The sequence below is a fragment of the Eptesicus fuscus genome, chromosome 1 (genome assembly GCF_027574615.1).
Source record: "Eptesicus fuscus isolate TK198812 chromosome 1, DD_ASM_mEF_20220401, whole genome shotgun sequence".
Taxonomy (NCBI): Eukaryota; Metazoa; Chordata; class Mammalia; order Chiroptera; family Vespertilionidae; genus Eptesicus; species Eptesicus fuscus.
Window position 1 is genome coordinate 70,552,935 of NC_072473.1, and position 23,882 is coordinate 70,576,816.

General features: G+C 44.0%; 1 protein-coding gene across 1 annotated transcript in view; it reads right to left on the reverse strand.

Annotated features, from left to right (window-relative positions):
- Nucleotides 1-23,882, reverse strand: part of TRMT2B (tRNA methyltransferase 2 homolog B) — a 68,363-nt gene that overhangs the window by 19,401 nt on the left and 25,080 nt on the right. Inside the window, 7 exon segments of the mRNA XM_054719124.1 lie at nucleotides 6,374-6,473; nucleotides 6,692-6,806; nucleotides 7,569-7,684; nucleotides 7,850-8,011; nucleotides 8,014-8,063; nucleotides 8,400-8,494; nucleotides 9,640-9,786. Of these exon segments, the coding sequence (XP_054575099.1) occupies nucleotides 6,374-6,473; nucleotides 6,692-6,806; nucleotides 7,569-7,684; nucleotides 7,850-8,011; nucleotides 8,014-8,063; nucleotides 8,400-8,494; nucleotides 9,640-9,786 (785 nt within the window).

Below are 23,882 nucleotides of genomic sequence, written 5' to 3' on the forward strand. Positions count from 1 at the left end.
CCGGACCCAGGTACGCTTGGCCTCTCCCAGACCCAGGGGCACGTGGCCTCACCCGGGCCTAGGTGCACGAGGCCTCACCCGGATCCAGGGACACATGGTCTCATCCAGACCCAGGAACGCTTGGCCTCTCCCAGACCCAGGGCCACTTGGGCTCACCCGGGCCTAGGTGCACGAGGCCTCATCCGGATCCAGGGACACATGGTCTCACCCGGACCCAGGGACGCTTGGCCTCTCCCAGACCCAGGGGCACGTGGCCTCACCCGGGCCTAGGTGCACGAGGCCTCACCCGGATCCAGGGACACATGGTCTCACCCGGACCCAGGGACGCTTGGCCTCTTCCAGACCCAGGGCCACTTGGGCTCACCCGGGCCTAGGTGCACGAGGCCTCACCCGGATCCAGGGACACATGGTCTCACCCGGACCCAGGGACGCTTGGCCTCTCCCAGACCCAGGGGCACGTGGCCTCACCCGGGCCTAGGTGCACGAGGCCTCATCCGGCTCCAGGGACACATGGTCGCACCCGGATCCAGGGACACATGGACTCGCCTGGACCCAGGGGTGTGTGGGCTCTCCCAGACCCAGGGGCGCTTGGCCTCGCCCGGGCACGGGATCCAGCGTCATCCGGGTCCAGGGGCACATGGCCTCACCCGGACCCGGAGTCCGGCCTCACCTGGACCCAGGGGCATGTGGCCTCACCTAGACCCAGGGACGTGAGGCCTCACTTATACCCAGAGGCGTGTGACCAGACCCTAGCCCAGAGGTGCGCAACCCCGCCCGCACCCGGGTCTCAGCGGGGCCCCGTCTTCCTGATCCCAATTCCTGCCGGTCAATCCCCCCTCAGCAATTCCCCTGGCCATCCTTCCAGAGCTCCAGTATGGCTGCTACAGAACTCGTCGGGCGGCGGCTCGGCGAAGCTCCGGTGCGCCCGGTGCATGGCGGTGGGCCGGTCTGGCGTCGCTGCGTCGGCCCTTGGGTCCGCAGCGGTGGCCGGTCGCCGAGCATGCGCACCTGGCCGCTTCCGGGGCGTTGAGATTCTTGAAGGACTCGGAGGTCAGCAAGCGCGGAGTCTCCCACCCCATGTCTCATAGGGGCTCGTCTGTCCGTGCTTGGCTGCCAGTGGAGCCGTCCCCTCAGCCGGAGACCGCCGGGGGAACTGCGCCGAGCACGTTCCAGGCCGCTGTTGTATCGCCTGAGCCATAGTTCTTTTGTGTCGCCTGAGCCGTAGTTCTTAAAGTGTGGTCTTTGGGTCACCGGCATCAGCATCATCCCACATACCCCTCTTTTATTCTAGTTGTAGAGCATCTACTCAGCCAGCCCTATGGTGGTCTTGGATGGTGTCTGCTCTGCTCTCTTGTCGTAGTCTCAAAGTTGTTGTGGTAGGCAACAATCAGGCTTCCGCCCTATGCCTCCATCTTGGTCCTCCTTTGTATAGTTAAGTCTTGATTGTTGTTGGTTTCACTGGGGGGGCTCTCTTTGACTATAAAGGAAGAGTTGCTGTGCAGGAGACACGTTTATGGGCCGGGTCTTGGTGCAGCAAAGCTTTGGCGCTCACTGAATATTCCTGTTGAATGTGTCCCTTATGCACGTGGTTGAAATCTGGTGTCATCTCCCACAGACCACTAGATGCCCTCGTTTCTGGGTCTCCAATGGGGTGTAGATCAGCTACTGCCTTAGGCACTCAGCAAGGATTACAGCAAAAACTGTAGTTTCTTCCTCCTGTCTGAGTGGCCCTGGAGCAGTCCAACTAGAACAGCAGTTCATCTGGTCCGCTGCCAGAGGGCAGGCCACCCACATGCATAAGCCGTTGCTTGGGGCGCAGGTGTGCCTGCAAGACTTGCGGGGCAGGTCTTCAAACGTGCGGGGCGGGTCCCAGGGCGGGGCGGGGTCCCAGGGCGCCAACAGGCCATGGTGCGGCGAGCCGCGATGGCTGTGAGTCTGGTCCTTCTGCCTTCCACGTATCTAAGTCCCCTCGTTCCGCACTCCAGCGCAGCAAACACTGATTGCTGGGCGCACCTCCGCAAGAGTCCCGCCTCTCCCCGCAGGCATCTGGGTCTCCCGCGGTTCGCCAGAAGATGGATTTCAGGGTGATGGAGAGCTAATCTCCCCTAGGTTTGGAACAAAAGTCCCTTTCCCCCGCCACCAGCCAGACCCACGCGCCTCCACACCTCATCCCCTCCGATTTCGCTGGGTGCGAGGCAACAGAACAGCCTTTAACCTCCGCCGCCATCTTTTTCAAACTTCCCAATTTGTACTTCTTAATCCCTTCATTTCAGTCAACTCTACTGAAGTCTAGCGCCGCCGGGAGGTGCACGGAAAGGGCGCCCGGGCCTCCGTCCGGTGCGCGGTGCGCGTGTCCCGCGGAACCAGGCGCGCGATGGCCGCGCGGCGGGGACGGGCGCTGGGCGGCCGCCGAGCTCCAGGCACCGCCATCGCCGCGTTCCGGGCGTCGCCGCCGCGGCGTCCCCCCAATTTGTACTTCTTAATCCCTTGAATTCAGTCAACTCTACTGAAGTCTAGCGCCGCCGGGAGGTGCACGGAGAGGGCGCCCAGGCCTCCGTCCGGTGTGCGGGGCGCGCGGCCCGCGGCACCAGGCGTGCGGGGGCTGCGCGGCGGGGACGGGTGCTGGGAGGCCGCCGGGCTCCGGGCGCCGCCGCTGCGGCGGCGTCCCCAGCGTCCCGGGCCGGGCGGCCTGCGGGGGCGGCGGAGTTGCGAAAGTGAGTGAGTTTCCCAGGGTTTCGCCCGGAATGGGGTTCAGTGCAATCGGAGCCGGCGCTCAGCGCACTCCGGAGCCTTTATCTCCTTCCTGCCAGTGAACGCCGGCCAGGTCATCAGCCGCCCCTTCCTCTCCGGTTCCATCCTCCCCGCAGGCGCGTGTGCTTGTGTCTCCGCCCGTTTCTCCATACCTTAGGCTTTTACGGCTTCCCCGACTGTCCCCGTGGCCTTCTCCTTCCCCCCAGCTGTGGGCATTTCAGTCCACCAACTTTCCTGTGGTTCTGGACGATGTCCGTTCTGACCTCTAGTTGTATTTTTGAAATTGTTGTGCCCGGCTGCAGGTTAGGTGTTTAACCTATGGCGCCATCTTGGTTCCTCCTAGGTTTACTCTTAACCATTGCATTTTAAAACCTGTTTTGCACAGTGAATATTTTCATTTTATTTGAAAATTAAGTAACATAAAAAGGTATACTGTAAAGTCTCCTTCCCACCTGTGACTCCCATCTCTGCAGTTTTCCCCCACCAGAGATAACTACTATCATCAGTTTCTTATATAACTTCAGTTTCTCTATGCATATACAAGCAAATACAAATCTCTACTATCTTCATCCTTTGCCCTTTTTTCACAAAGATAGTTTACTATTACATAAACAATTTTTGCATATCTGGCTACTTTCACTTAGTAACATACCTTAAAACCAAAATCACAAGGCACAAAAGAAAAAAAACAATCTGGACATATTCAAAATTAAATACTCTGGGCTTCAAAGGATACCATCAAAAAAGTTAATAGAGAACCCACAGAATAAGAAAAAATATTTGCAAATTATTTATCTGTTAAGGGACTGGTATCCAGAAGCCAGACACAAAAGGCCACATATTATATGATTCCATTGATAGCAAATGTTCTGATTAGGCAAATCAGTAGAGAAATAATAGGTCTGTGGTTGCCTAGGGTGAGGATGGGGAGTTTGGGGAGAAATGGGTGCATGATATCTTCTTGGCTTAATGAAAATGTTCCACAATTGTGACAGATGCACAACTCTGGAAATATGCTAAAAACCAATGAACTATATAAATGGGTGATCTATATGGTAATTATATCTCAGTAAAACAGTTTAAAAATTAATAACTTGTATGATACAAAGCACCAAAGCAAAGACAGGAGACAACATACACACTGGAAATAAAATTGCAGTTCACATGAAAGACAAAGCCTTTTTTCCTTAATTTATAACAAATTCCTGGAAATTGATAAGGACAAGAACCACAGCCCAAAAGAAAAATGAACAGGATATGAAAAGAAAATATTATAAATGTTTGTGAACCATGAAAGGGTTTGCAGTACAAAAGTTTAACTTTGATGATGTCTAATTACAGACACATACACACAGAGACAACTTATTTATTTATGTGTTTTTATTTATTTGTTGTTGTCATTGGGTTTTTGATGTCATATCTAAGAAACCTTTGCCTAACCTAAGGTCACAATGATTCACACCCATGTTTTAGCTCTTACATTTAGTTCTATGATCCATTTTGAATTCATTTCTGTACATGGTATAATGAAGAACGAAGTTACTCTGTATGTAGCCAAATTTAACAACCTTTTATTATATGGCTTCTGAATTTTCACAGTTAGAAAGGGCTGCTGCACTCCAAGATTATAAAGAAATTCTATGATTTCCTAGGGTACACTTATGGTTTTCCCTTTTTACATTTAAATCTCTAACTCCTTTATAATGTATCCTGGTATACAGTGCGAGACACATATCCAACTTTTCTTTTCACCATGGCTTGCCAGTTGTCCATTGTCATTTATTGAATAGTCCATCTTTTTCCCATTGATTTGAAATGCTGCCTTTATCATATATTTTTTAAAAATTAAAGAGTATAATAAAAATAAAGTATAAATGGAAGAGTAAATGTGCAAGAGCAGACAAGGAAATAAGACTGAAAACAAATTGGCCTCATGCTATCATTTGGGGTAGAAGCTCTTTCACAACTTTTCCAATTTTGTTTCCATGGTTACTGGCCTATTTAGATTTACTATATCTTCTGGAATTAGTATTATCCATTGCATTTTCTCAGAAAATCACCCATCTAGGCTTTCAGATGTATTGCAAGGGAGTTGTACAAAGTACTTCTTATCATTTTATAAAATGTCTTCTTATTACTAGTTATGCTCATTTTCTCATTTAAGATTATTTTTTAAAATATATATATATTTTATTGATTTTTTACAGAGAGGAAGGGAGAGGGATAGAGAGTTAGAAACATCGATGAGAGAGAAGCATCGATCAGCTGCCTCCTGCACACCCCGTCCTGGGGATGTGCCCACAACCAAGGTACATGCCCTTGACCGGGAATCGAACCCGGGACCCTTCAGTCAGCAGGCCGATGCTCTATCCACTGAGCCAAACCGGCTAGGACTTAAGATTATATTTTTATGTTTTAGTCCTTTATATTCTTGATTTGGTTTATATATCTATTTTCTTTTCTTTTTCCAATAACACCTACTTGTTTATTTGTGGAGTCCACAGGATTTAGTTTTGTAGTTAATTAATTTATGCATTTTTTTAACATTATTGATTTATTCCTTCAGTTTCCTCTAGGTTTATTATTCTTTTTTCTAGCTCATTGACTTCAAAGCTCAATTCATTTACTTTTATTTTCAGTTTTAAATTATTTTTATTGAATTTATTGGGGTGACATTAGTTAATAAAATTATATAGGTTTCAGGTGTACAATTCTATAGCACATCATCTCTATATTGTATTGTGTGTTCACCACCCCAAGTCAAGTCTCCTTCCATCACCATTTATCCCCTCTACCTTCCCTACTCCCTTCCCTCTGGTAATCACCATATTGTTGTCTGTGTCTGTGAGGGTGGTTTTTTTGTTTGTTTGAATTTGCTTAATCCCTTCAATTCATTTACCTTTAAATCTCACTTTTTTATCCAATCATATCATATGCACTTTATACCCACCTATGTGGTTTGAATTTACAAAAAAATTGTATTACTTATATAAAAAGAGGGAGAAGAAAGGGAGAGAGAGAGAAAGAGAGAGAGATTATAAGAAGAAAACATTTCAAAAAATCAAAATAATTGACCAGGGCCAGAAGGAAGAGGCATTCACTTTGGATGCAAAATTTAATAGGATGCCAAAAACAAACAAACAACTCAGTAATCAAGACACATAATATTTTTATGCAGTATTCTGGAAAATCAAATTAGAAAACTATGTCCTGCAGGCTGGTTGCCTATTTTGTCAATAAAGTTTTATTGGAACCAGGGCCAGGATTACTGTAAGGTGAATGAGGCAAGGTTTAGCAAGTAGAAGAGTGGATCTCACCTTTCTAAACAATCTTAATATTTTGTTCATCATCGATTTGTGTACTAATTTTTATTTTTGAAAATATGGCATTAAAAATGTATCTCAATTACTGAGATTTTGGGCATCCTTTAAGTTATACACAGAAGTGAGTTGCTTCACTTGCCTCACCCAAGACTGGACCCTATAATTGACTCTTAGTGGCAGTATAATAACTTTTTTCTATTTGTTAACACTTCTCTGTATTTTCCAAATTCCTCAAAATAAGCATGAATTACTTTGATCATCAGGAAAAAAAATAACTTAAAAAAGATGTCAAGACTCACTCAATGATGTTCCTAGTGGTTTCACCATAGGGCTTGCAGGAAATAAAAACTAGTGTGCGGATGGCCCTGCAGTTTCGAATGGCTTGAACCACCTGGTAATCTGAAGGCAGAAAGACATTGCTATTAATATAATTAAAATATCATGATCTGGATTATCACAAACTCTCAACTGGCCAGCTCCTAGAATTGGTGAGGAATAGAGGAGAAAAAGGGTTCAGAGCCAGTCAAATGGGGGCACCGTTAACGTGGTGTGTGAATGGGGCTAACATTAGGGGAACATCCAAATAGTTCTATAGTAGGAAAGCTATTCATCCTTACGCAGTCCTGCCCAGGCTGGGTTAACCACAGCAACAATTAACTGCCCATTTTCCTTTGACTTTAGCTATGGCAAAATCTTCTCTGCTTGACCAGCATAGAATTCAGTTGGTGATGCCTGCAGAAGAGAGGCCCACATGACATATATGAAAACTCATGCCCAACAGTGGGGTGCAGGGAGCTTTAGCTTTATAGAAATGTACAGGAGCCAGGGCTCTGCCATCTTCCTTTGGATCAAGCATACCTCTGAATAACAATGAAAGAAATGCTTCTGGACCTGTTTCATTTTTCCAACGTGCTTTCCCTTGCAATATCTCAATAGGCCTTTCAGCTTGAGAGGCTAGACAGTGTTATTTTACAATTGTGTGACTCACACAGCACATAAGTAGCTATCCCAAGAAGAGAACCTTGACTTTCACTCAAGTGCTCTTCTGTTATTGAAGGTTTTCACACAGAGCCATCAGAGTTGTGTGAAGCTGTGATGGAGGGACAAAGGGATCTGTTTTCTAAATTGCAATTTGGCATAAGATTTTGTTCAAAGAAAAGGTTCTGTTACTAAAAATAGTTTGAAACCTACTGTATTATGTTCTAGTGCCTCCTGAGTCTAATTTCAAGAGGCTCTTCTATATTATCCAATGTTGTGACAAGTTCCCCTGCTAGCAGTTAGGCTTATTTCTTCCCTCAGGCTCCGCTTCTAGATAGAAAAAAAAAAGATTTAGCTATTGGGATCTCTTTCAGAAAACCATCAGGACCCAACTCTGATCACTCCAGAACACCCTCCCTTTCTCCCCACAGGTCATGGATACAGTATATGTCCTTTCCCCCAAGTAACCGTTTTCATAGCACAGAAACAACTGAAGCTCTTCATTTCTCCCCAGACTGTGAGCAGTGTACCATTGAAGGCTGCAGTCCACCTGGCGTCCTCTACCGCCTGCTCCACCAACTCAATCCCAAGGACCTGGGAGGTATATTTAGCCAGAGAGAGACCAATCGCAACTAGGGAAGTAAGAGAGAATGAGAGGAGGGTATTTTAGTGTTTCAAACTAATGAGTTTATGCCTGCACCACTACCATCACCTCCCCACCCCGGGACCTAGTGTGCTGGGTGAATGGAGTTTGGGAGCTAGGCAGCATGTAGATTCGGCCCTGGGCTACCACTTGCCAGTTCCACAGCAGATATCAAGGAGGATGGTGTTAGAATTCACTCCACTCAGCTTCCCCATGGTCCGATACAGCATCTCTGCACCAGCAGTGTTAATTTGGAAAAAGGCATCTGGAGAGATGCAGACCTTCAAGCCCAAGAGCTCTTCAAAGATGTGGGGTTCCCAAAAAGGAGCTGGAAGGGGGACTGCTGATGGCTGCAGTGGGTCCTGGTGCTGGAAAAGAATAAAAGAAAAAAGCATCTTGGAATGGTAGACCATTTTATCTCTAGTGGTTGGTTGGAGAGAGAGGCCCTAGCATCTCATTTAGGAGGTACAAGCTCTATGGCATGGCCCTGAGAGCTCTGTAGGAGTTCCCCTCTCATGGGATGGAGGTACATGCAGACACTGTCTCATCTACAGTCTGGCCTGGGTTCCTGGACCTGCATGGTGTACGAGGGCCAATACCACTTAGCCCTGATCCACCATAATCAGCAGCCCTGCCTCAGCAATCCCCAACCCAGACTATGGCAAGCCATCCGCCTCGTGCTTGTTTGGATGTCTCAGATTTACCTTTCCTGGAAGTACAATGATGTCAAGTTACAGACTGCTCCTGGGCCTTTGATGAAAAACTCCTTTACAGTTTTCTTCTGAACACAGAGCTCCTCCTGCCCAGACCACAAAATCAGGAATCAAGCAAAGACTCATCTCTGACAAGTTTTCTCTCCTAGCTCAACAATCATCAGCCCTGCAGTGGTCACACAAGAGGGCACATTTCTCTAATTTTATTATAAATAACACTTAACATAAAGCAATGTTCTATAGGACAAAAAATAAGTTATTTCACATCTCAGTAGAAGCATCACTTTCCTTACTGGCTTTTGACAAATCCTATAACATAGATACACACTTTCTCTATTCTGAGCCCCTTTAAAGAAAGTATGAGTTATTCTTGTAAACAGGAGCTAAACTAAGCTTTTGTCCCATCCCAAAGAAGCAATAACCTTTCAATTCCCTTCATACTTCTCCATTTCAAAGATCCCAACCACTCACAAACACCACCTCAGAGGACATGAGTGATAGGAGAATGAAAAGTGCTAGGAAGAGAATGAGCATGGTAACTAACTACTTTATTTGAGTTCAGAATATTTGAAAATGCTTACGTCACTATAGAGAGTCTAACCATTAGCTTAACACAAGTATATATCACAATAAACTATGTTGGAGCTATAGAGTTAAAAGGCCAGGAATTAATGACTTGGGTTCAAACCCTACCATGGCTATTTCCTGGCTCTGTAACCTTGGGTACTTATATGCCTCTATTTGCCCATTTGTGAAATGAGGATAACAATACCTCTCCTTCTCCCATGTACTTCACAAGTGGGTTAAGATGATCACACAAGTACAGGAATATTTTAACATGTGAATGTTTGAAAGCTCCAAGTGCATTAAAAATGTAAAGTATGATTTGGGTTATGAAATTTTGACTATATTCTATTCTCTATTGAATTGGTTTTTGGATTTAGTAGAGCACCTACTAACTTCCATGGAATTTAAGAATTTTTCATAAAATTCTTATGAAAATACGTAGGGTTCCTAAAAAATACTTAGGGGTCCTCACGTGATAATTAACTTGGTAACCTGGCCTCAGTCTCCATGGTTTGGCATTATCAACCCCTCTTGTCAACCCACACAGATATTCTGTGGATGTGCAGTTTCTGCTATCTGCTCTGAAACTTCCAAAAGCCAACTGCAGCATAGTAGTAGTAGGGGTTGCTATGGAAGCTGCCCAGTATCATCCTGTGAGTCTCACCTGACTTAATTCCTAGGGATGGAAAGTAATGATGGCCGTTGTGTGCCCTTGGCTATTGGTGCAGACTGTGAGCTCACGCCAGTGTCCACCTTCATGAAACAGAAGGCAGGGCTCCAATGGGGACTGTCGAAGGAATACTTCGTAGTACTAGGAAGAAAACACTATAATTACACAGGCAAAACTAACAAGTTATACAGATGATTATTTATGCTGAGTGATTGTTATGGACTGCATTGTAACGCTCCCCTCCAATTCATATTGAAGCCCTCCCAGTACCCAGAATGTGACTGTATTTGGAGATAAGGTCTTTGAATATTTTTATTGATTTTAGAGGGGAAGGGAGAGGAAGAGAGAGATAGAAACATCAATGATGATGAGAGAATCATTGATCAGCTGCCTCCTGCACACCCCACACTGAGGATGGAGCCTGCCACCCAGGCACGTGCCCTGACCAGTAATTGAACCATGACCTCCTGGTTCATAGGTAGACTCTCAACCACTGAGCCACACTGGCTGGGCTAAATTGCCAACATCTTGATCTCAGACACTGCCTTTAGAACTATGAAGAAATAAATTTCTGTTGTTTAAGCCACCTAGTTTGTAGTATTTTGTTATGGAAGCCCTAGCAAACTAATACAGTAATGTAAGAAACATGATCCCTGCCCTTTCACCTTACAGGACATAATCCATTGTTTTCCAAACAGTAAACTGCAGGAAGGCTTAGAGTTGTATCCTTAGTCTGGCACATAACAGTTGCTCAATAATTATTATTGAAAGAAGGCATGAATGAACAGGAAAGGTATTTTATTTGTATGTACAATCTAAGGTTATTCTATATACTAGTGGCCTGGTACACAAAATTCATGCACATTAAAAGGGGATTAATTAGAGGAAATATTTTAATATTGTTAGTTGCCCTTTCTCTATAATAGAAGTGTCAAGAGATGAAAGAAAATTTGTAAAATGTATATAAAAATCTGCCTCCTGTCAGAGTAGGGGGTGCGCCACAGGACCTAGAGCCAAGTCCCCACTCACCACCCGCACACGCTTTGAAAACGCAGGAGACCCAGACCCGGCCAGCCCCACCCCTATTGGGTGAGACCCAGACTCAGCTGACCCCACTCCCGTCAAACCCCTCCAGGCGGGGGGAGCAGTCTCAGGTCCCCTGGCCTGGCGCCGGGTGGGGGGCACAGTCTCAGGTTCTGCATCAAGCCCCACCGGGTGGAAGGCGCTGCCTCAGGTTCCCTGGCCCAACGCCAAGATGGGGGGCGTGGCCTGAGGTCCCCTGTCAAGCCCAAACAGGCGAGGGGTGTGGCCTGAGGTTCCCCATCAAACACTGCCAGGCGGGGGGCACGACCTGAGGTCCTCTGTCAAGCCCTGCCAGGCGAGGGGCACTTCCTGAGGTCCCCATCAAGCCGTGCACGGCAGGGGGGATGCGGCCTGAGGTCCTCTGCCCCAGCCAGGCGCCATGCAGCCTCAGGTCCCTGCTGTTCGGTCGTGATGTTACAGCATCCTGGTTAATTTGAATATTCCTCTATTATTAGACTAGAAGCCCGGTGCACGAAATTTGTGCACCGGCGGGGGGGGGGGTGTCCCTCAGCCCAACCTGCACCCTCTCCAATCTGGGATCCCTCTCACAATCTAGGACTGCTGGCTCCCAACAGCTCGCCTACCTGCCTTCCTGATTGCCCCTAACCGCTTCTGCCTGCTTGCCTGATCACCCCATAACCACTCCCCTGCCAGGCTGATTGATGCCTAACTGCTCCCCTGTCAACCTGTTTGCCCCTAACTGCCCTCCCGTGCAGGTCTGGTCACCCCTAACTGCCCTCCCCTGCAGGCTTGGTTCCCCCCAACTGCTCTCCCCTGCAGGCCTGGGTCCCCCCCAACTTCCCTCCTCTGCCGGCCTGGTCACCCTTAACTGCCCTCCCCTGCAGGCTTGATCGCCCCCAACTACCCTCCCTTGCAGGCCTGGTCCCTCCCAACTGCCCTCCCCTGCTGGCCTGATCGCCCACAACTGCCCTCCCTTGCAGGCCTGGTCCCTCCCAATTGCCCTCCTCTGCTGGCCATCTTGTGGTGGCCATCTTGTATCCACATGGGGGCAGCCATCTTGTGTGTTGGTGTGAAGGTCAATCTGCATATTACTCTTTTATTAGGCAGGATAGAGGCCTGGTGCATGGGTGGGGGCCAGCTGGTTTGCCCTGAAGGGTGTCCCAGATCAGGGTGGGGGTTCCCTTGGGGCATGGGGTGGCCTGGGCGAGGGGCCTGTGGTGGTTTGCAGGCTGGCCACGCCCCCGGGTGACCCAAGTGGAGGCCCTGGTATCTAGGATTTATTTATCTTCTATAATTGAAACTTTGTAGCCTGGAGTGGAGGCCTAGGCCAGCCAGGGCTGCAGAAGCTTGGTTTCCTCCTTCACCGGGGGCAACCCTAGTCTCCTGCTCTCTCCAGCTCTGTGGCTGCCGCCATTTTTGTTGCGATTTATTTATCTTCTATCATTGAAACTTTGTAGCATTGAGTAGAGGCCTAGGCTGGCAAGGGCAGGCGGAAAGCTTGGCTTCCTCCATCACCAGGGAAACCCAAGACTCCCTCCTGCTCTCCGTGGCTGCAGCCATCTTGGTTGGGTTTATTTGCATATTTGCTCCTGATTGGCTGGTGGGCATGGCTGGTGGGTGTAGCGGAGGTACAGTCAATTTGCATATTACTCTTTTATTAGATAGGATAGTATGGAATACAATAATCTTCCATTTCTGTGAATTTCTCCTGGCAGCAATTCCTAATTTACTACTCAGATGCTGTGATTCTATTTCTACCAATAATTTCCTGATGTAAGCCCACGTTGCTGCCACAATAGGACACATTTTCTGATTGACTAGGTCCTTTTGTTTTTAAAATACATGTATTCTAGGTCCATTGTATTTTCAAACAATCCCAAAATTATGTATAGAAGGGGGAGTTATACCAAAAAAAAGTGCTGCCTTAGAGGGTAAAATTCAATTAAGGCTACACTTCATCACTTTTGCTGTATCACATAAATGCAATATAATATATGCCTATCAATACTGAACATATTTTTCAAATTTTAAGGTTGGTGATTTAAAGAAAAACTGGTTCAATTGGTGTTTACTGGCTGGTGGGTAAATAATTTTTTATTTTTGGAAACAAGATTCAATGTCACTGAGGTCCTAGAAGAACAAGAAATTTAAAAACTGAGTCAGACCTGGAAGATAGTGGGTAAGTTAATATGAAATACAGCCTCTCCACGGTATGAGCTCAGGCCTTGGTATCTTCATTTATAAAATAGAGACTGAGACTCCTATTCTCATATGGAAATAGGTATTAATAGTGAGGGGAACTGTAATCATATTGTAACATATAAATGTATCAAATCAATACATTTATACCTTAAACTTACCAATGCTATATGTCAATTATATTTCAATAAAAATAAATTTTAAAAGGAGTGAAGGAGCCGTCTAGTTAAAAAATAATAATAACCTCCTAAAAATCCTACTAAAATGATATAAAGGAATAAAAAACCATAAGCTTATTTAAACTCATTTCTCCATCAATTCTCCCTTCTTTCTTTCCTGCACCATCATTTTCCTCCCTCCCTTATATTCTAAGGTTATTCTATATACAGGATAGTATGGAATACAATATAATATAATAGGATTTCAACATATGAAAACCTGGGGGGCACATTCAGACCACAGCCACACTTATCATTTTCTAACATACCATATACCTATAATTTACTTTATTGTGTGTGTGGTTTTTTAAGTCTCTCTTTCCCTACTAAAATGTAAATTCTACGAGAGGAGGAATATTTTCTTCATTATTGTATCTTAAGTACCTAAGAATAATGTCTGGCACTTGTAGGTATTCAACAGTATTTTTTGAATGAATAAATGAAATAAATAACAAATATAAAAGAGAACAAGGGCAAACTATAAAGTCTTCAAAGATGGAAGGCAGACTGGAATGACAACTGACTTGTTAAAAGGCCAGGAATTAATGACTCTCTTATCTACAGTCTGGCCTGGGTTCCTGGACCTGTATGGTGTACGAGCTATCTGGATTGCCTATAAAGGGGGACCTAATGAGATGTAAAGCTTACCTGCTCCAAATAACCCTGGGAAGTCTCAAACTTGAGGGTGCAAGGCACTGGAGGAGACAGATATAAGGTAAGATATGAGGCTAAAAACAAGGTTTGGTTGAAGTATAGACACAAAACTGGCAAACATCCTCATCCTACCAAGAATGATCATCCTCCTCTAGCAGGAGACTGGATTGTTTTATTCTAAGAGAAAATGAACCCACAAAAGCTCTGAATTTGGAGCTTACCAAGCACAATGGTGGTGGCGGTGGTGAAGTAGAAACAGAAAGTTTCAATGTAAATCTTCATTTTTAATAGTTGGAACCAAATCCCCCTTCCATACCCAAATTCTAGAAGGCCAGGAGCCAGGCAGGAAACTTGGAGATGATTTTCTCATGAAACTGAATATCCCCAGAGTAATGACCTCCTGAAAGAGACACGCAGGGGCACCCCCACACATACAATTCACAGCAGTGAAGCCAAGAACCAACAAATCCACTCAAGCTGAATTGCTAATCAGTTTTTTAAGGCCTCACTCTTAAATGAGGTCAGCCAACTATCACCAGCTATTTGATAAAGCCTCCATTGTGAAAGACAGTGCCCAAAACAAACAGCAAAAAATCCTGAAGGAAACAATTCAAAGAACAGAAAGCCCTAGCTGGTTTGGCTCAGTGGCTAGAGCGTCAGCCTGTGGACTGAAGGGTCCCAGGTTTGATTCCAGTCAAGGGCACATGCCTAGGTTGTGGGCTCAATCCCCAGTAGGGGGCGTGCAGGAGGCAGCCAATCAATGATTCTCATCATTGATGTTACTATCTCTCTCTCTCCCTCTCCATCCCTCTCTGAAATCAATAAAAATACATTTTTAAAAAAGAACAGAAAAATACACACACATTACATTACTAAATTCTACTACTAAAAAGAACAAGATATTATACAAAAGGAACAATCAGAGAACAAGAAAAATCTTTTGAAAACTAAAGTTAGGGTAGTAGAAAAATTATATAAAGATGCTGGCATTTATGTCAAGAAAATTTCACAAAAAGGCAAAGAAATAAAAAATAGTAGAGGAATCAATACTTGGAATAAAAATCCAAATAATAGAAGATATAGAGAAAAAACAGAAAAACAAAAGGAGGTAAAAAAAAATAATACAGGAAAATTTCTCACATCTGAAAGTATGCATTTCCAGAGTGATAAGGCCTAGAAAGTTACCCACCACAATGAATTTTAAAAAGGTCCATGTGGTCATGAAGTTTCAGGGTTAAAGAGATTCCCTAAAAGCTTCTAGAGGAAAAAAAGAGGGGAGACAATATCTACGACGTTGGAGGCTAGATGACAATGAAACCATGTCTTCATATTTATAAAGACAAATGATTCAAACTCAGAATTTGAAACCTAGAAAAATCTCAGTCACGTGTCAGGAAAGAAAGAAGACATTTACAGACATGCCAAGACACTAAAACTTTACCTCCTAGGCACCCTTCCTTGGGAAGCTAACGGAGGTTGTACTCCAGCTAAATGAGGTGTAAACCAAAAAAAGGAAGACAGGGGATCTAAGAAACAGGGGAGATAGGACAGAACAGCAAGAGGAGTCCCAGGATAACAGCCATGCGGAAGACCATGGGAGCCTAGGATGGAAAACTCCTAGGAAAAGGTCTTCAGGGGAAAAACTGAACTCAAGTTTTTAAGCATATGGAGATTATTGATGAATGTTTGAAAAAGCTTTTAAAGCATCTGGGGATAGGTTCATAGAAAACTAAGCCAATTGAAAAATGAGATAATTATTCAGGCCAATATAAACTAAAAGTTGCTGGGCCAGTGAGGCTCAGTGGTTGAGCGTCGACCTATGAACAAGGAGCTCATGGTTTGATTCCTGGTCAGGGCACATTCCCAGGTTTTGGGCTCAATCCCCTGGAGGGGGCGTGCAGGAGGCAGCCCATCAATGATTCTCTCTCATCATTAATGTTTCTATCTCTCTCTACCTCTCCCTTCCTCTCTGAAATCAATAAAAATGTATTTAAAATGACAACAAGGAAAACCTAAAAGTTGTAAAATCCATCATACCATATGGAATTATGCAGCTATAAAATGAAGTATTTTATTATATAAAAGAAACAAGGTGCAGAACAGTGTCCACATTAAGCTACCTTTCAGCTAAGAAAAGGGGAAATACAAATATGGTTTTGTTTCTTAAAATAAGCAAAAATGAATAACAATTGTAACCCATAGAAGGAGGGTTGTAACTCAATAAAAGCTACAGAGATGAAAGACCACTTTAAATGAATCTTTATTTTGCAGATTTGTCTTTGGAACCATGTAAACATATTTTTTAAATTATAAAACAAAACTTAATCAAAATGAAAAAGAAAAAATCAACCCATACAATTTGAAACCAAGCAAAATGAAAACAAAACACTTATGTATCAAGTATCAAGTTAGTGGCTTAACTACAAAGAAATTATTGCAAGAGGCACAATAATTTGACACTGGACAGAAACCCTGAGCTCTTTTCAGTAATCGTTTTCTGGTAATAATATTGGTACTGTTATTCTGAAATTATATATATGAATGAAATAAAAAAGTAACTGAACTAATCTTGTCAGGACTAAAATTATATTGTGAGAGACAAGAAATAAAAACATAAAGCAGCCCTGGCTGGTGTGGTTCAGTTGGTTGGGTGTCATCCCATGCACGGAAATATTGCAGGTTGGATTCCCAGTCAGGGCACATGCCCGTGTTGCAGGCTAGATCCCCAGTAGGGACACGGTGTGCAGGATGTTTCTCTCTCATCAATGTTTCTATCTCTCTATCCCTCTCCATTCCTCTCTCTCTCTCAAAATCAATAAAAAGTTATTTAAATATACACATTTAAAGAATATATATAAAAGCAAAGGCTTTAAGTAAAAGCTACCATTCTAAATTTTATTTCACTAATTTGATATCATTATGAACTCATGATATGTTTTCCTCTTTAAAAATATTCCCTAACTCTGTCTACTACAAAGGTCTTTGAAATATGACCAACTCAATATAAATGAGTACCCCCTAGCACCCATACTGTGAGCTTCAAATACAATTTCCCACTAAAAGAAATGGCTGACTGCAAGTCTAAGGCAGAAAATAGTCTTAGGTGGGCTAGAACAGTGGCTGGCAAACTCATTAGTCAACAGAGCCAAATATCAACAGTACACAACGATTGAAATTTCTTTTGAGAGCCAAATTTTTTAAACTTAAACTTCTTCTAACGCCACTTCTTCAAAATAGACTCGCCCAGGCCGTGGTATTTTGTGGAAGAGCCACACTCAAGGGGCCAAAGAGCCGCATGTGGCTCGCAAGCCGCAGTTTGCTGACCACAGGGCTAGAATTATCATTCCAGAACTATCAGAGCCATCTAGGGCTCTGAGGCAACTTAAAGAGGTTCCAAATGGCCAAAAATGGAACAATTTGAGTACCAAAAAATAGTACCTGCAGTAGACTGAAACATATCAATTATATTAATAGTCCATGAGTTCATAATGATACCAAAACAAATGAATAGGACATGATAGACTCAGAATATCAATGCACTGCAAACCCTCATGAAATAATGGATCTAGACAGTGATTACTAGTAACTGATAAAACCAGTAAGTGAAAAGTTGACAGGGAACTTTTTAATGATTGAGAACAGGCTGATGACACCTGAATCCACTCTTCAATCTTAACATCACCAATAGAGAGCCCATGAGACACATATTAACAAAAACAATCACACCAAAAAACAACAACAACCTAAATCTAATCAACACACCAGATCCACCAGTTTATAGGAAACACAGGAGACAGAGTAAAAAAGTGACATCATGGGGATTCAATCAGCAAAATCCAGAATGTGAGAATCTCCACAGGAAAATAAAACAGTTTCTTCAAAAAAATAAATTACAAGGACAAAAAATAAATTAAGGGATTACTTACAAATTAAGAGACTGAAGAGACATGTTAATTAAACACAATCTGTCTACTCTATTTTGACTACTGATTTGAACAAACCAACTATAAAAATCAAACCATTTATGAGATAAATCAGCATAAAATCTGAACATTTACTGGATGTTTGATGATATTATAGGATAAATATTTATTTCTAGTATGGAATTACATTTAAAAATCAAGTCCTTTCTTTTAGAACTCACACTCAAGCATAGTATTTACATTTTTCATAATATAACTAGAGGCCCGGTGCATGAAATTCATGCACGGGGCGGAGGGGGGGGGGGTTGTCCCTCAGCCCAGCCTGCACCCTCTCCAATCTGGGACATCCCTCTCACAATCCAGGACTGCTGGCTCCCAACCGTTTGCCTGCCTGCCTGCTTGATTGTCCCTAACCGCTTCTGCCTGCCAGCCTGATCACCCCCTAACCACGCCCCTGCCAGTCTGATTGATGCCTAACTAATCCCCCGCCGGCCCGATTGCCCCTAACTGCCCTCCCCTGCCAGCATGGTCACCCCTAACTGCCCTCCCATGCTGGCCTGGTACCCCACAACTGCCCTCCCCTGCAGGCCTGGTTGCCCCTAACTGCCCTCCCCTGCAGGCCTGGTCGCCCCCAACTGACCTCCCCTGGTCGCCCCTAACTGCCTTCCCCTGCAGGACTGGTCACCCCCAACTGCCCTCCCCTGCAGGCCTGGTCACCCTCCAACTGCCCTCCCCTGCCAGCCTGGTCACCCCCAACTTCCCTCCCCTGCAGGCCTGGTTCCCCCCAACTGCCCTCCCCTGCAGGCCTGGTCACCCCCAACTGCCCTCCCCTGTAGGCCTGGTCACCCCCAACTCCCCTCCCCTACAGGCCTGGGTCCCCCCCAGTTGCCCTATCCAGCTGGCCTGATCGCCCACAACTGCCCTCCCCTGCCAGCCATCTTGTGGTGGCCATCTTGTGTCCACATGATGGTGGCCATCTTTGACCACATGGGGGCGGCCATCTTGTGTGTTGGAGTGATGGTCAATTTGCATATTACCTCTTTATTATATAAGATGTCTGGAATTTGCCTCAAACAAATCCAAAGGTAGAAAGTAGATTAGAGTATAGATAAAATAAGATTAGACACATATTGATAAGTTGTTGAATCTGGTAATGGGTATATTTGGTTCATTATTCCATTCTCTACTTTGATATATTGTTAATTTTCCATTATATAAAATGAAAGAAAAATTTTTACAATAATGAAAAATAAAATCTTAGTATACCTAGTTGGCTCAGGAGTGAATACCTACATAGTCATAACAATATAAACACTAAATATTAATTCAACAAGAATTGTGCTATAAAAATAGAAGACAGGTAGTTTAGGAAGGAGGAGAGACAAGATAAGAGAGATAAATTCTTACATGTCATAACTGGAAGTCAACACATAATCTGTAAATTTGACAAATCATGATATACTAGAATAGAATAATGTACTAGTTTAGAAATATGAACACCAGAAGACATAGCTACAATATGGCTTTTGTTTCTCAGGAGCAAGACTCAAGAGTAAGAGGGGTGGGACAGAGGAGCACCATTTTTCCTTTCTAAACTATTAGTATTATTTGACATTTAAAACTATGTACTTGTATTTCTTTGATGATATTTAAGACCCCTTTCTAATTCTTGGTGCTGTGACAGCTCCCATAAAACTCACATTCTGACTTAAGCCTCGAGTACATATTTAAACCTCAAATTGGGGCAGACTAGGGTTACTCTATGATCTTAATGGAATGGAATGACACGACCAGTAATAGGGAAAAGGAAACGAAGGTACAAACAAATTGAGAACAGCACAGCATATGCTGTCTGTCTGTCTGTCTATCTGATACTGTTATTATTTTAATGGGCATCTGGCCTGTATTTAAGTATCTACTGGGTTGGATCTTAGGTCCAAAACAAATTCTGCAGGGAAGAGGGATTCGACTGGATGGATGTGGAGGGTAGAAATTTGCCCAACAAAAGCTGAAAGGGCTAGAAACTTGGGTAAATATTGCAAAGAGATATTCATTCACCAAACACTGATAAGCACCAATTATGTGTTTGAATCTGTTTTAAATGCTAGGCTACAAAGTTAAATAATACACAGCTACTACCTCCACATCCATCGTGGGAAGCACCAATACACGACAATGCAATATGGTGTAACAAGTGCTATAACAGGAGATATGCAATGAGATATAGGGGTGCAAAAGAGGGGAATCCCTAATCAGACTGAGGAGTCAAATAAAATTTTCTACAGAATCTGATGCTTTGAATGCTAGAGCATAAGTAAAAACCAGGCAAAGAAAACTGAGGGCATTCTAGAAAGAGGAAAGCCTAGGCAGGAATAAGATAGGCTGGCAGTATACCTCTGGTTCAATACGAATGGAAAGAGGAAAGCATGTGAGGATGTGACAGAAGATGAGGCTAGGGACCTTATCGTGAAGATCCTTAAGGGAAAATGTAAGGAATTTAAAGTTTATTTTAAACTTTATCAGGGCCCTGTCTGGTGTGGTTCAGTATCTAACAGTGGCATCCCATGCACCAAAAGGTCACTGGTTTGATTCCTGGTCAGGGCACATGCCTAGGATGCTGGCTCTATCCCCAGTAGGGGGCATACAGGAAGCAGCCAATCCATGTTCCTCTTTCACACCGATGTTTCTCTCTCTCTCTCTCTCTCTCTCTCTCTCTCTCTCTCTCTCTCTCTCTCTCTCTCCCCTTCCTCCCTCCCTCCCTCTCTCTAAAATAAAATAAAAAATTTAATTTTTTCAAAAGCTATTGGGCAACTGCTCCAGAATTTTAAGAAAGAGAATGGTATGATCTCACTTGCATTTTAAGGATGGCTCTGGCTGCAGTGTGAAGACATGGAGGCAGAGGGTTGGAATTAGTGGAGCCAATTTGGAGGCAAGAGAGGATAGTAGCTTGGACTAGAGTGGGTGGTAGTGGTTATGATGGCGGTGGAAACAGAGAAGAGGTATTTTTAGAAAGGAAAACTGATAGGACTTAGAGAATAATTAAATGTGGCTGAGGAGGAAGGGGGGATTAAAACAGAGAAGGCAAAAAATAATAATAGAACAGGAGACTTGACACATGTTTCTAGTACACGGTGCTACCATTTAATAAAGTGAGAATAAAAGAAGCACATCTGGAAAGGGAAGAATATAACTTTAGTTTAGGGACACTGGTTCTCACCTACAGATGTCTGTGCCCCCCAAAATACATCTGGAAACATTTTTGGTTATCACAACTAATGGCATGTAATGGGTAGAGGTCAGGGATGCTGCTAAACATCCTACAATGTACCTAACAGCCCCACACAACAAAAAATTATCCAACCACCCTAGCTGGTTTGACTTAATGGATAGAGTGTTGACCCTCTGACTGAAGGGTCGCAGGTTTGATTCCAGTCAAGGGCATGTACCTCAGTTGCAGGCTCGATCCCTGGTCCCAGTCAGGGCACATGTGGGAGGCAATCAATCAATGTTTCTCTCTCTGTCTCTCCCACTGCCTTCCACTCTCTAAAAATCAATGGCAAAAAATATTCTCAGGTGAGGATTAACAAGAATAAAATTATCCAACCCAAAATGCCAATACTGTGGAAGTTGAGAAACTTTTATCTAAAGCAATGCTGATTTGAAGGACACTGCAGGACAGCGAGGTGAGGACGTTCAGCAGCCTCCTAAAGCTTAAGAGGGAGCAGGAATGCAAATACAATTGACCCTTAAACCACACAGGTTTGAACTGTGTGGGTCCACTTATATTCAGGTTTTTCTCAATAAATATATTGGAAAATTTGGGGAGATTTGAAACAATTTGAAAAAAACTCACAGACAAACCTTCTGATTTTTAAAAATAACCTTTTCTTTTTTCTAGTTTACTTTATTATAAGAATACAGTATATAATAATACTACATACAACTATTTATGTTATTGGTAAGACTTCTGGTCAACTGTAGGCTATTAGTAGTTAACTTTGGGGGAGTCAAAACTTATATGTAGATTTTCAACTGCATGGCTGGTCGGTGCCCCTGATCCCCACATTATTCAAGGGTCAACTGTATAAGTTTAGGACTTGTCAATTTACCGTGGTCATTCCAGTCATCAGCTATAGTTGGGTACCATCACCCATCAATATATTAAAAAAGAAGGTCAAGGACAGAGCCCTGGGGGACACTAACTTATAGTGGGAAAGGAGAAGAGGAAAAGATTCCATGAGAAAAACTAAGAAGTAGCCAGTGAGATAGGAGGAAAGTCATCATAAAATGTTATCATAGAAACCAAACAAAAACAGTGTGTCCAGGAGGGAAGTGAGAATAATAAGTAGTGCCAACGGCAGAGAAAAGCTGAGCAAGTTAGGATTAGAAAGTTTTCATTGGATTTGGCAAAATGGAGGTCACTGATGACTTTGGTGAGATCAAGTTCCACGGAGTGTTGGGGGCAGAAGTAAGAACCATCAGATTAAAAAAAGACTATATATATTTAACATGTCTATGAACTAAAAGAAAGGAGCAGATAGAGGTGAGGGGAAGGAGGTAAAGAAACAGGAGAAAGAAGGTATGTTATGAAGGAGCAAGATCTTAAGAAAGGAGAAGATGATTTCAAGTTGGTGTTTCAAGGAAGGACAGCATCAGACAGGGAAAGGACCAACAGCCTTCCACTGTTGGGAGGAGAGGAGGGATAAAATTTCAGCAAAGTTGGTGGATGGTAGGAGAAGCAGCTAAGGGAGTTATCATCCCTTAATTTTCTTTTTTAAAAATAAGTTTAATCTTAATTTTTTATTTTATTTATTTATCTTAAGAATAGTTTATTGGTTTTTAGAGACAGAGGAATGGAGAGGGAGAGAGAGAGAGAAACATCAATGTGAGAGCACAACATGGATCAGCTGCCTTCTGCATGACCCCTACTGGGGATCGAGCCCACAACCCCTTGATAGGGAATCAAACTGGCAACCTCCTGGTGCACGGGACAATGCCCAAACAACTGAGCCACATTGTCCATGGCTGATGGCCTTAATTTTCCAGGGAAAAATCAAGAATGCTCATCTTCCAAGAGCAAGGGTAAAGGCAATGGGATAGGAAATTTGAGGGGAGGTTAAGAGTTTACAATAATTCTTGAAGAGAATGGGAGAAGAAGCTGACAAGGGTCATGTAGGAAGATTTCTAAAGGCTATCTTACCAAGGGAGCTGTGTCCCAGCAGGGAAATCTTGGAAGTCATGTTGTATTCTTCAGAAGGCATTACCCAAGTGTCAGAAACCTGAATTATTAAGAGGGTGGGTACTGGTAAGAATTATCTATATATAGAAAAGCCCAGCGACTGTTACAGCGCAACAACTGGTCGCTATGACGTGCACTGACCACCACGGGGCAGATGCTTAATGCAGGATCTGCCCCCTGGTGGTCAGTGCGCTCCCACAGTGGGAGCACTGCTCAGCTAGAAGCCAGGCTCACAGCTGGCGAGCGCAGCAGTGGTGGTGGGAACCTCTCCCGCCTCTGCGGCAGCACTAAGGAGCAGCGAGACAAGTGGCAAGAAGTGAGCAGGTGGGCGGTAAGGAGCGAGCAGGCAGGCAGTAAGGAGTGGTGAGACAAGAGATAAGGAGCGAGCAGGCGGGCAGTTAGGAGCAAGCAGGCAGGTTAGGAGCGAGGGGTCCCGGATTGCAAGAGGACACAGGCCGGGCTGAGGGATACCCCCCCATACATAAATTTCGTGCACCGGGCCCCTAGTCAGGTAATAAGAATGTTAGCTGGGAGTTAGGTTTAGTCATCACGAGTAGGACTTTTGCCTTAAGTTCCATGAGGGCAGCCACCATGTCTATTTGATCCCCAGTACCCAGCACAGTGCCCAACACATAATAGGCACTCAGTAAATAGTGGGTGTATGAAGCAAAAGGACATAAAAATATATCAGAGGCCAGCCTCCTGATGGAAACGCCTTACCACCACTCCCACATCTCTTAATGATAGTTCTCAATTCTGTTCTGCTGAAAATACTAGCCTTTCAAATATTTCAGATACCTGCAACTTGCTATACTGCCCTCAGCAGTACCTCTCTTTTGTAATAATTTCCTTTTAAAATTCCTCAGATGTCTGACATTTGTGGTAACTGATGCAGTTTTCTCTTCTCCTTTCCACCCTCCCTGAAATGAAACACTAGCAATGTTCTCTACACATTAAGAA